The 12,017-nt window shown below is 50.5% G+C and overlaps 1 protein-coding gene across 1 annotated transcript in view; it reads left to right on the plus strand.

Moving 5' to 3' along the window:
• The window catches only part of COL13A1 (collagen type XIII alpha 1 chain), a gene marked incomplete at both ends in the record, with an annotated part of 139,595 nt that overhangs the window by 95,799 nt on the left and 31,779 nt on the right, over positions 1-12,017 (plus strand). The window contains 10 exons of the mRNA XM_080937613.1: positions 276-320; positions 1,608-1,640; positions 2,310-2,336; positions 4,986-5,030; positions 6,051-6,137; positions 6,678-6,731; positions 8,317-8,361; positions 8,618-8,686; positions 9,671-9,694; positions 11,805-11,867. Of these exons, the coding sequence (XP_080793739.1) occupies positions 276-320; positions 1,608-1,640; positions 2,310-2,336; positions 4,986-5,030; positions 6,051-6,137; positions 6,678-6,731; positions 8,317-8,361; positions 8,618-8,686; positions 9,671-9,694; positions 11,805-11,867 (492 nt within the window). The remainder of the gene's footprint in view (positions 1-275; positions 321-1,607; positions 1,641-2,309; positions 2,337-4,985; positions 5,031-6,050; positions 6,138-6,677; positions 6,732-8,316; positions 8,362-8,617; positions 8,687-9,670; positions 9,695-11,804; positions 11,868-12,017) is intronic.

Genomic DNA, 12,017 nt, shown 5'->3' on the forward strand with positions numbered 1-12,017 from the left:
GTGCCCGTGTGTGTGTGTGTGTGTGTGTGTGTGCGCGCGTGTGATTATTTTAAATCCCCCAACCCCCTCTCTCTTCCTTTCTGCTCTGCACCTGTGACCTAGGACTTCCTGCAAGATGGTGTCACAGAACTGAGGGCATGTTTAAGAACATGTGACAGCCCGTGTCGCCGCTGCTATGACAGGGTCCTCGGAACCCACAGGGGATGGCTGCTCAAGCTCAGCCATAACTCTGAGTCTGGTCCTTTTCTCATGGTTTCTCTTGTTTCATCTTCCAGGGAGAGCGGGGCATGCCAGGAATGCCCGGCAAGCACGGAGCCAAGGTACCCATGTCTCCCTCGTACCTAGTTTTCTCTCAAGCCCTGGGAATCTTAGTTCCTTCCTGAATCCCTTCCTCCTCACAGCCTGGTGGGAACATGGAGTACACACTTCCTCCTTCAACCCTCCTCTTCCCATATCTGTCTGTCCTTCCTGACATGAGCATGTTGGGTAGTATGATATGGCTCCCATTGCATCCTGGCCTTTCTGGATCTTTCTGGATCATAAAATCCTTCTCGGCTCTCAGCTCTAGTGTAATCCTAAAACCCAAAGAAAATACAAGAACCCTAACAGTCCCCACTGGGGCTTTTCTAAGTGATGCATCAACATTTTAACCTTGAAGTATGTGGTCTTGGGGAGTGGATGAAAACGAATTTCAAACACCAGATATAGGGGTACACACATGTAATCCCAGCACTTGGGAGGTGGAGGTAGAAGGATCAGGAGTTCAAGGCCATCCTGGAATATATATTCAGTTCAAGGCCATCCTGTGCGACATTAGATCTTGTTTTTAAAAGGGGGGGGGGGGTGGCTCAGCAAAGAGTTTACTGTGCAACAGTGTAAGTGTGAGGACCTGAGTTCGAATCCCCAGCACCCACATAAATTAGATGGTGCATGCTTATAATCCTAGCATGGGAAAGAAGAAACAGGAGGCTCCTGTGGGCTTCCTATCGAGCCAGGCGAATCCCAGATCAGTGAGAGACCCTGACTCAAAAAATAAGGTAAAAAGCAATAGAGGCTGAACCTGACCTTGACCTCTGGCCTCCACATCTGTATTCGTGGGTATAATTATTGCTGTGAAGAGACACCATGACCAGCATAGCTCTTATAAAGGAGAACATTTAACTGAGACTGGCTTAGAGGTTCATTATTATCATCATCATGTTAAGCATGGTGGCATGCAGGTACCATGTTAGTGGAGGAGCTGGAAGTTCTACATCTTGATCTGAAGCCTGCCAGGAGACTGTCTTCTATAGGCAGCCAGGGAGAGGGTCTGAATCACACTGGCTCGACTAGAGCAAGTATGTATATATACATATATATATATATATATATATATATATATATATATATAGTCCCCGCCTCTAGAGTGACACACTTTCTCTAGCAAGGCCACACCTCCTCCTACAAGGCCACACTTTCTAATAGTACAACTCAGCATGTCACACTCTTCCACACTCTGGCAAGGTACCAGCCATCAGTCAGCAGAAGTGAGTAGACCATAATGCCAGGCAGAGCTGGGCTGGCTCCGACCTCTGAGATTTTCATGCCTATTTTTTTTCCTCTACCAGGGGGTCCCTGGGATTGCTGTGGCTGGGATGAAGGTAGGTAAACCCTGTCACTGTGTCAGGGGAAGGATAAGAGGGTGTCAGGAGACCATAAAATGGGCTCGGGCTCAGTAAAATCGTAGCTGGATCAAGGAGAGGAAAGACGTTTCAGCTAGGTCTCCAGACTCTACTCAGGGCCTCTGCCACTGAGAGAAGCCAGCTCTTTCCCATACTCTAGAACTAGCTGTCATGGGCTTCCAAAGACTCGGAGAGCCAACATATTTTCCCTGAACCCCTAACCAAGACAGGGGGTACTCTGGAAGGACAGCCACCCAATGTTGATCTTTGCAGCAGCTCTACTCACCGGGAGCACCACCCCCGAGAGCATCCAAACCTTCCCATCCTTTTAGGGCAGTGTTTCTCAACCTGTGAGTCATGTCCCCCTTTGAGGGAGTTAAACGGCCCTTTCACAGGGGTCACCTGAGACCCCCTCCCAGAAAACACAGATATTTATTTACACCACGATTCATAACACTTGCAAAAGTGCAGTTACGCAGTAGCAACTAAGTTGGGGAGTCAGCACAACATGCGCAACTGTATTAAAGGGCTGAGGCATTAGGAGGGTTGAGAACCAGGAGCCTCTGTCCTGGGGTTTCCTCCTGGCAAGCAGAGCACCCTTGTTCCTGCTTTGTCTCTCTCTTCACTGCCATCTTCTTTCCCACACAGGGTGAGCCAGGGACGCCAGGAGCCAAGGTACCTGTGGAAAGAGAACCCTGAGGGGGCCAGGGTGAAATGAGATTGGCCGGGGGGGGGGGTGAGAATGTTTCGCCTCTGTTCCCCTTGGGGCCAGCCACACGCTCGTATGCGCATGCGTGCATACATGCATCCATCTTTTTATGTTGGGGATGCTGGCTAAGTCCTTTCAGCAGAAGCCCACTATAAAGACTTGCCTTGTCCCTCTTCCCTGCTGCTGCCTGTATGCAGGGCAGCTGTGGGAGATGGGAAGGGGGCTGAGCAAGACACAGTCCCCCTGCGCTTACGAGTGTCTCTTCTTATCTACAACAGTAAAGGATGTAGCAGGACAGAAATGTCAAACAAACTTGAAAAAATATTCCATGGAGCCAGGCCGGGTAACTCGGGCCTGGCATCCTGCCCACTTAGATGGCTAAGGCAAGAAAGGGGTGAATCAAGTCAAGCCTGTTGGACTTAGCAAGACCTTTTTCTCCAAGGGCATGGTGTAAGAGGGCCGGGGCTATAGCTCAGGGGGAGCATACTCACCTGGCATGCAGAAGGCCTTAAACTCGATCCCCAGTACGCAGACTTCTTTGTAAGCCTTGGTGGGGCGGGGCAGGGATATGCTACATGTGCACTGGGAAACCCTTTAGACCCCATGTAGTATGTAACTCCTATACATTCACCCGAACACCTCTGTTTAAAAGGAGCCTAAGAACAGTTGTCTGGGGACTTTGGCCTCTGCACCTCCTCCACCCCTCCCCACCCTGAGAGGCAGGGAAGCCAGGGCTGGGAAAGGAGGACAGAGGAGAGGACAGGATGCCTCAGGGGACACTGGCCCCCAGGCCTCTACCTTGTAGCCACTGTGCTGGCTAGGCATATTGTGGACGAAAGGAATGAGGTATGACGCAGGAACCTGGAGACACACACCCCTCCGGAAGTCTTGGGCTCTCAGCAAAAAGGCCAGGGGACAAGGATTCTACCTCAGCCTCTTTGTTACCTTACTAAGCATCTCTGCAGGTAGGAACTGCATCTTTGGCTGCTGCTCTTGGGGATGTCGGGTTAAAGCCCATTCTGGGTGCAGTCATTTTCCCCATCCTGACTCTCTGCATCCTTACCTGTCTCCACGGCCATGTTACCAGACAGCCTAGACCCAAGGGCAAGCGGCAGGGACATGACAACTAGAGTCACCGTGATATCATTCATGGCTCCAGATGGAAAGAGCATTGGCATTGTAGCCCCAGAACCCCCGGATCATTTTCTTGTATGTAGGAATGGCATTCCCACGCTCAGCATTATGGAAGCAAGGCTTCTAATGGCAGCCCGAATCAAACTCCCTGTTTTGGGGTGCACTGTCCACGAAGCACTGCTGTAGACTGAACTGAGCCCTCCGAAATTCATAAGCTAAAGCCCAGAGCCCCAAGGGTTTTAGAGAGTAGGGCTTTTAGGGAACAACAAAGGATGAGTGAGGTCACATGAGTGAGACCCTAATCTGATGATGCTGGTGGCTTCATCAGCAAGAGAGTTTCCTCTTTGACAAGTGTTGAGTCCTGTCAGAAGGCAGTCACCTACAAACCAGGAGAGCCCTTCCCTTCTCCCTTGCTCAGGCACCCAGATGGCAGACTGGTACTGTAAGAGACTGGACCTCTGCTATCTCAGCCACCCTATGACACCTAGGCTGACTCACGCAGACACTGTGGAGGCAAAGAGAGGACTGAACCCTAATAGAGGGGCTATGGGAGACCTCGGTGAGACTGGCTCTGCCATTAGCTCAGTAAGGGCCGGTCTACTGCCACCTAGCTCATGGGGGTAGGTCTCCTCCACCTGTGAAAGGGAGCTTGGATACATCTAACCCTTCCAGGACTCAGTGATCTGTGCTTTGGGGATGATTGGCCGAGTTCCTCGGTATTGGACAGAGCTGGGGCTGGGGGCTCTGCACCAGTGATCCACAGACTGAGTGTATTAAACAGTAAAACTTGCATTCTCTCTCAGCCCTAGAGGCCAAAAGCCCAAAGGCAGGGTTGGGGATGGGGCGGGTGGTTCCCTCAGCTTGCAGAAGTCTCACCTCAGCTGCTTCACGTAGCATCCGTGTGTCTGCTGCCGGTCTCCAGACTTCCCTGACCTTTCTTTTCCCTGGGAAAACGAGGTTCTATCTACTCTAGCATGATCACTTTCATATTTGATCGTAACTGATATACAGTGACCCTCTTTCAAAAAAGAAAGAAAAAAAGAAAGAAAGAAAGAAAGAAAGAAAAAGAAAGAAAGGTCATTTTGTGACATGCTAGAAGTTAGGACTTCAACACCAAACTTTGCTGGAACACAATTCGGCCCGTGACACAAACATCTCAGAAAGGATGTTCTGGCGGATGGGTTCTGTCTGAAGGCAGGAAGAGGTGGACAAAAGAGATGGGTACAATGCAGGGGGTGGGGACAAGCGTGCAAAAGAGTAGAGTCGATTCAAGGGGGAGTTCCCAAGCTCTGGCTTTCTATATCGCTTTTTCTGTAGCTGCTTCCAGCCCACCCCCACCCCGGGAGAGCAGGACTCAGCAGTCTACTGTGGCCTCTGTTTCTTCTCCATGCAGGGGAGCAGGGCACTAAGAGGGTTGGGGTGCTGCCTCCCAGACACCCTGACAAGGTTGTTCTTAACCCTGTTCTCCCTACCCTCTGCAGGGTGAAAAGGGTGCTACAGGCTCGCCTGGCCTCCTGGGGCAGAAGGTAGGTGGGTACACTTTTTCAGTGGTGGAGGGGGCTCTCTGCAAGCCTTGATGTCCTCCCAGACCTGCACAGTCCCAGACGAGGGGAAAGTGGCTGGAGTACAGCAAGACTGAGGAGTGCCTCCCACAAGATGGGCTCATGAATACACCGATTTGTAGAATTCAGTAGCTAAGACCGGGTTTGGATTTCTTCATGTGGGTTCTGAAAGCCCGCCACCCAGAGCTCTGAAAGTCGGCTCATTTAAAGCCGTTTAAATTCTTTTTTTTTTTTTTTAATTCGTGCATTTGTAAGTGTGTGTGTGTTACTATATGTGCTCCTGTGCCTGGTACACATGTGCGCATGAATGTGGAGGCTGGAGGTTGACCTTGGTTGTCATTCCTCAAGGGATGTCTACCTTGCTTTGAGCTGGTGTTTCCCTATCAATTGACAAGCTAGGCTGGTTGGCTAGTGAACTTCAGGGGCCTGCCTGCCTCGGCCTCCCCAGCACTGGGATTATAAACTTGTGGTACCATATCCAGCTTTTTTAACTCCAGTGGAGGATAGGCAGCGGGTGCTGGGAATCCAAACTTTCATCCTTGAGCCTTTGGGGCAAGCTCTTTTCCAAGTTATATCGAATGAGGTTCCTTAAAGTTATCTTGAAAAGTTAAGTAATTTTAAAAAGGCCTGAGGTCCAATTATGTCTAGGGAGCACTGCATAAAAGTCCTCTTCCCCAGGAGAGCCAAGGCCAGAGGCTGTGAGCATTCAGGACTGAAGGTACAGGCAAAGCTTGTTGTCACGGGACATATTCTCAACCCACCCAGCAGTGCTCACTGCTTGAGAGCGCAGTGTCAATCACCAGTGTTATGCTGGTCCCACTGCAGGGTTGACCCAGAAACCCCAAGCCTCTTAGTGGCCTTTCTTCGGTCAGCCTGGCTTCAGGACTGCATCTTGCCTGCTGCTCTTCTTCCTTGGATGGGAGTCAATCAACCAGCTCCCCCAGTTTGGGGAACCAGTGATAGAACTCTCCTTTCCATCCCCAGGGAGAAAAGGGTGATGCTGGCAATGCTATTGGAGGAGGAAGGGGGGAGCCTGGCCCCCCGGGGCTCCCTGGGCCCCCTGGGCCAAAGGTGAGTTTTTGCTGCCATCTGCATCAAGAGATATAAAACCCCAAAGAAGCACAGACAAACAGCACCAGGGGAACAAGGGGCTAAGTATAGTGTCTGCCTTTCCAACATCCAAGAGAAACAGTTCCAGCCTAACCCAGCAGGGGCTGTGGCTTTGCCAGAGACAGCCACAGCAATACCACTACCACCCCGTGCTCCCTCCTGGGCCTGGGTCTTACATAGGTCATGAGGTTGCCACAGCTTGGGCCTCAAGGGGGACTTGGAGATGCCTGGCCAATGTACGAAGAGAGTACAAAGGCTGTGTTCACAAACTCTGGTCCACCTTCCAGGACTACTAAAGAAAGTACCAGGCCGGCCTTTACCTTTGTTCTTCTTCCCACACATCATATCCTGGACTCCTGAGGACCCCGTTCCCCCAATTCCCATGGCCTGTGTTCCCTTCTGTTGCCCAGGCAGGCAGGACCTGGTCTAGGTGTCTTGCTGACCAACTCCTGGCTCTCTGGCTGCTCTGTGTGCCCTCACCTCATCTCTTCTTCCTCCCAGGGAGAAGCTGGTGTCAATGGCCAGGCTGGGCCCCCAGGACAGCAAGGAGACAAGGTAGAGTCCACACACACACACACACACACACACACACACACCCCAGTCAAGAGCTGCAGGATGAGGGTGATCTTGGGTGTTTAATGCAGCTCAGAAAGCCAACCATCCTTAGCCTGGCTGGATGGAGCCCAGTGCTGACCCCAAGCTAGCTAGCTACAATTCCTGCAGTCTTTACAGAGGAGCATCCGCTGAGACAGTGGGCATGGAAAGCCTGCCTGGAGACTGGAATGCTTTAGCTAAAGAAGGACTCTGAACTCTGGCTTCTAGTAGCTTCTCACAGCACAGATCTAGACAGAGAACCCCCTTCTGTCCCTGCCTCCTTCACAGGCACGTGATAATCAAACTCCTGAGGTGGGAGGGGCAGGTCCTTGGAGGGACAGTGACAGGGTCATCTTAAAAGATGATGACAGTGACAGAGTTGAAAGAGCATTCTGTTTTTCTTCATCTTTGACTCAATGAACGAGTCAGGGTTCTCTAGAGTCACGGGACTTATGGAATGTCTCTATATATTAAAGGAAATTATCAAAATGACAGTCCAACTAACAATGGGCAGCTGTGAATGGGAATTGCTGAGTCCCATGAGGGTAGGTATTTCAGCTGGTCTTCTGTAGAAGCTGGAATCCTGAAGAAGTAGTTTCCAATAGATGTGCTGGCAAGTAAGTGCAAGCAGGCAGAGAAGGAAGCCTTCCCTCTTCCACTGTCCTTATGTAGGCCTCCGGCAGAAGGTATGACCCATATTAAAGGCATGTACCACCATGCCTGGGCCTGAGCTTTTCATGGCCACATGCCTCAAGAGCCAGATCAAAAGCCTGTGTCTTCCAGCCTCAAGATCTGGATCCCCGGCTTGCTCTCCACTTCTGGACAGTAGTTCATTCCAGATATAGTCCAGGTGGCACTGGAGATACACATGATGCTTTGTCTTCCGCATTCACATTATCCCAGAAAACCTAGAGTCTGGTTTGTACTTTGCTTGATGCCACTATCCCATCTACTCTTGTGTTTCCATGGAAACAACCTCCAGCCCCTGGCCCACCCTAAGACATCGGTATCTCTCTAGCTGCTCCCTCCTGACACCTCTGGCCTCTGGGTTTCACCCATGCTCCCTTCTGTCCCAAGGAGACTGGTCCATGAAAGGACCATATGGGCTCCCTGTGGCCATCACTGAATGGTGGGCAATGAGTCCTGTTGTCAGTACAGAGCAGAAATCAGAAGACCCAAGGGTTAAATCCCTCTTACCAAGGACAAGACTGTTTTGGGGAACTGGGGGAACATGGCTAAGGGGACAGACAGGAGTCACCAACAACTTACACAGCAGAAAGAAGGGACATTGTTAATTGTAAAAGGTGTAGAATCCCAAGGATCTCGAACTCGGAGGAACAAGAGCGAGGCAGGTGTCAGGGATGCTTTTGGGAGGGAAAGGAACCTTCACTGAAATAAACAGGAAAGTTTGTGTTCTGGTGGCTTGTACCAAGATTAACGAGCTCCTTGATCCCTCCATTGCCCTTACAGTATAGCTCGCCCAAGGACATTGGGTGTTCTTGCAGCCAGCCTTACCAAAACCCATTTCACTGTTATCATGCAACAGGGGCAGCCAGGAGCAGCTGGGGAACAGGGACCTGCTGGCCCTAAGGTACGCATCTCTCACCTGGACTTGTAGCATGAAGGGGCTTGACCCTGAGCTCTTAGAGGGGTGGGAAGGGAAGAGAAGGGAAGGGCAAGCTGGACCCTAGGAGGTCCACATAGCCACAGTGATTGGGCTCTGCCGTCTCTGGGCCTGGCTAGTCCCGTTTGTTCTGCAAAGCCTTGAGCATCCCTGACGAACAGCCCTGGATGCTCTATGCTGCTCCATGTCCCAGACTCTGACTGAAACCTTCTCTGATTTCTAGGGTTCCAAGGGTGAACCCGGCAAGGGAGAGATGGTGGATTACAACAGTAGTATCAACGAGGCACTTCAGGTGAGTGGGCTCTACTCTGGAGGCTGGAGATCTGCAGGTCCCACTGGACCTCAGCCTTTACCTTTGCCAATGCCATCTCTAGTCAAACTTCCAAAGAAAGAGTCCTTCTCTTGCTTTCCGTTAGGCTCTGTGCAGCCCCCAGGCAAATGGTCCCGTTATTTGGCATCATGTGGCTTGATGTCTTGTCCCATCTGGTTAATACATGGGCTCTTAAGCAAAGTGCCATAAAGGTCTCACCACTCCCGGGCACCCCCCCCCCTTCACCTGGTAGGAGCTGCCTCCCTGAAAGGTGTCAACTTTCTGTCAGTTTCTCCTGTTTCAAGACCACAAGCCCCCCATCTTTTAAATAAGCGCCTCTATCATGGGCACAATTCATTGCTGGATCATGGGAGTAAGTGGAGAGGCCGCCCCATGTCCTGAAGGATTTTTCTAGCATATCTCAGACCTCTAGACGGGCAGCACCCCATTCTTAGTGAGGACCAGGCAGTTCCAGAGTTCCCCTTGAAGGCAAGATTGAGCGTTGCTCCTTCAAACCATCCAAGTGTGTAAAGCTCTGTGGAGGTGTGGAAGTCATTGTGAGAGCCAAGGGGTCATCTGCCTACTTAGCTTTAAAGAAGTGCTTTGTCAGCTGCTGTCTCCAGGATCGGGGAGAAGAAGAGAGAAAAGGGGGAGCCCCCTCAATGACTAGGAAGCAAAGGGGTGCTGGGTCCTTCTTGCCTGTGGCTAAGAGGTTGGCACCCCACAGTAAAGCAGGTCTAGGCTAATCTAGAGTAATCTGGAACAGCATCAGGCTTTGGCGAGACCTTATCCAGGTGTTCCCCATCTGGTTAACAAACCTTTGGGTGGTGTGGGATTGACAAAGCTGAAAGCCACAGAGTGCATCTGTGAGAGTCTTCCTCCACTCTGCCCCTCCTAAGGGACAGGGGACCTGGCTGCTGGAAACTGTGGGCTCTCCAGCTGATTGTTCTGTATTGTTATTTTTAGGAGATCAGGACACTGGCCTTGATGGTAAGTCACCCTCCTCCCTGGTTTCCCTCAGGCACTGGGCATGGTGTGCACAGAATAGAGTTCTGACCTCTGGAAGGCCGTGCTGAGCGCCTGGGCCATGCCAGGCGGAGGGGGCTCCAAGCCTGAGCGGGGGCAAGAGCTGCACGTCCCTGTATCAGGGCTGTCGGTGGTGACAGTCTCTCATCTAACAAGGCTCACTCAAGTGCAGCATAGACTCTGGGTTGTATTTACAGAATCCCCAGTGGCACAGTCCCACCCTCTCCCCCCCCCCCCCCGGAAAAAAATGGATAACAGCTGTCTATGCAATCTCAGTATCTGTTCCTGGAAAAACCCTGGAATTCCATGCTGGGTTCTGCACATGTGCAGACCAGCAACAGGCTCGAAGGAAATATGTCAACTGTTTCCAACTTCAAACTTCAGCCTCCACAGTGCAGGGCAAAGAGGTCCGAAAGTTCTGGCTTTGAGGGAATCTCGCTTCCTCTAATATTGGGGACCTGTACACAGCGAGATGACACACAGGTGACTCATGTCTATAGTCCCCTCCCAAGTTCAAGGCCAGCCTGATCTATGTAATGAGTTCTGGCCCAGCTGGAACCATCTATAGGATCTTGTCTTAAAAAACAACCTATTTCCAGGGACATATCATCCCTGGACACTGGTATAAACCACAAGGTTCTGGAACCAATGAACATTATTTATGAACATTAAAATATGTGATTTTTAAAGGGCCATCAGGGGTGAAGCCCATACAGCTGTTAGTAATGTCCTTGTTGGACTTTTGAACATGAGGACCCAAGTTGGATCACCAGAACCCAAATGCTGGGCCAGTGAGACGGCTCAGCAGGTAGTGTTTACTATGCAAGCCTGGAGACCTGAATTTCATCCAAGGAACTGTAGGGGGGAGGGGGATAACCAATTCCATAAAGTTGTCTCTGTGCTCATGCTGTGGCTTAAGTGTACATGCACACACACACACACACACACATTTTTTGAAGCCAAACAGGGTTGCATAAACTTATGAATGACCTCATATTCCCAGCTCTGGGGAGGAGGCGGCAGGACCCTGATGCTATCTGGCCAGCCAACCTAACATACTTGATGAATTCCAGGCCAATGAGAGACCCTGTCTCAAAAACACCACCACCACCACAGACTGGATAGCAAAGATACCCAGGTTTATCCTCTGCTTCTATACACACACACACACACACCACCATGGACACAGCAGCTGTTAGAAATAAAAAGTTACTTAGAAATAGTATATATGAGATAGCTTACAGGAAAATGTACCAAGTTCAATGTGGAGATGCCAGGCAGGAGCCACAGAAAATTCCCCAGGAGCTGTGAGAGTCATCTTACACCCACCCCAATCCCAGACCACCATAAATGGCTTTCTGTCTGTGTAGAGCACACTTGTGTTTTTATAATTCCACCAAATGGAATCGCAATGTAGGCAAGTAATTCTGTTTTTTTTTTTCACAACATAATGTGCCTGGTAATTGTTCCTGTCATTGCCTGGGTCAGAACTGGTCCTTTCCCTGCTTATTGAGATGCCACCACCTAGACAAACCCACAGTTACAGATATTTATGCTGTTTACTCTAACCTGCCAGAAAAAGTCACATCTTCTCTCTGTACTCCTAGAGCTGTTTGGTATAGCTCTCTGCACCCCCAGCTTCAACCCAATACCCTGGTGCTCATCTGTTTGCATTTTGAGGTTCCCCATGTGATTTGCTTTGTCAAAACCCCAAAGACTTATGGGATGTAGTTTAGTTGGTTGAAATCTCACCTACTATGTACAGAGCCCTAGGGTTAGTCTCCAGTACCACATAAAAACAGGCATGTTGGTGCACATATTGAACCCCAGTACTCAGGAGGTATAGACAGTAGGATCCGAAGTTCAAATCCAGCCTCAACTATCTAATGAGTTGAAGGCCGGTCTGGACAGTATGAGACACACACATGCACACCACACACATACACACACACATATACACACAAAACTGAGGAAATTCTGTTTGAAAGTGACTGACCCCTGTAAACCAGTCCCACATACAGCCCTCTGGTAACAGCTACCCATCTTGCTAGAAAGTTCTTTCTTTCCTTTTTAGGGGCCTCCTGGTCTTCCTGGACAAACAGGCCCACCTGGACCTCCAGGGACTCCAGGCCAAAGGGTAAAACATGCCACAATGAAGGGTGGGAACTGGGAAAGTACATGCAGGGGGTTGTTGGGTGGGGGTCACAGAAAGGGTAAGGTGTTTAGGTTCCCTCATATTCTATGAACCCCTCCTTTTCCCAGGACCATCACATTTGCCTGTCAGTCA

Source organism: Micromys minutus (genome assembly GCF_963924665.1).
Source record: "Micromys minutus genome assembly, chromosome: 25".
NCBI lineage: Eukaryota > Metazoa > Chordata > Mammalia > Rodentia > Muridae > Micromys > Micromys minutus.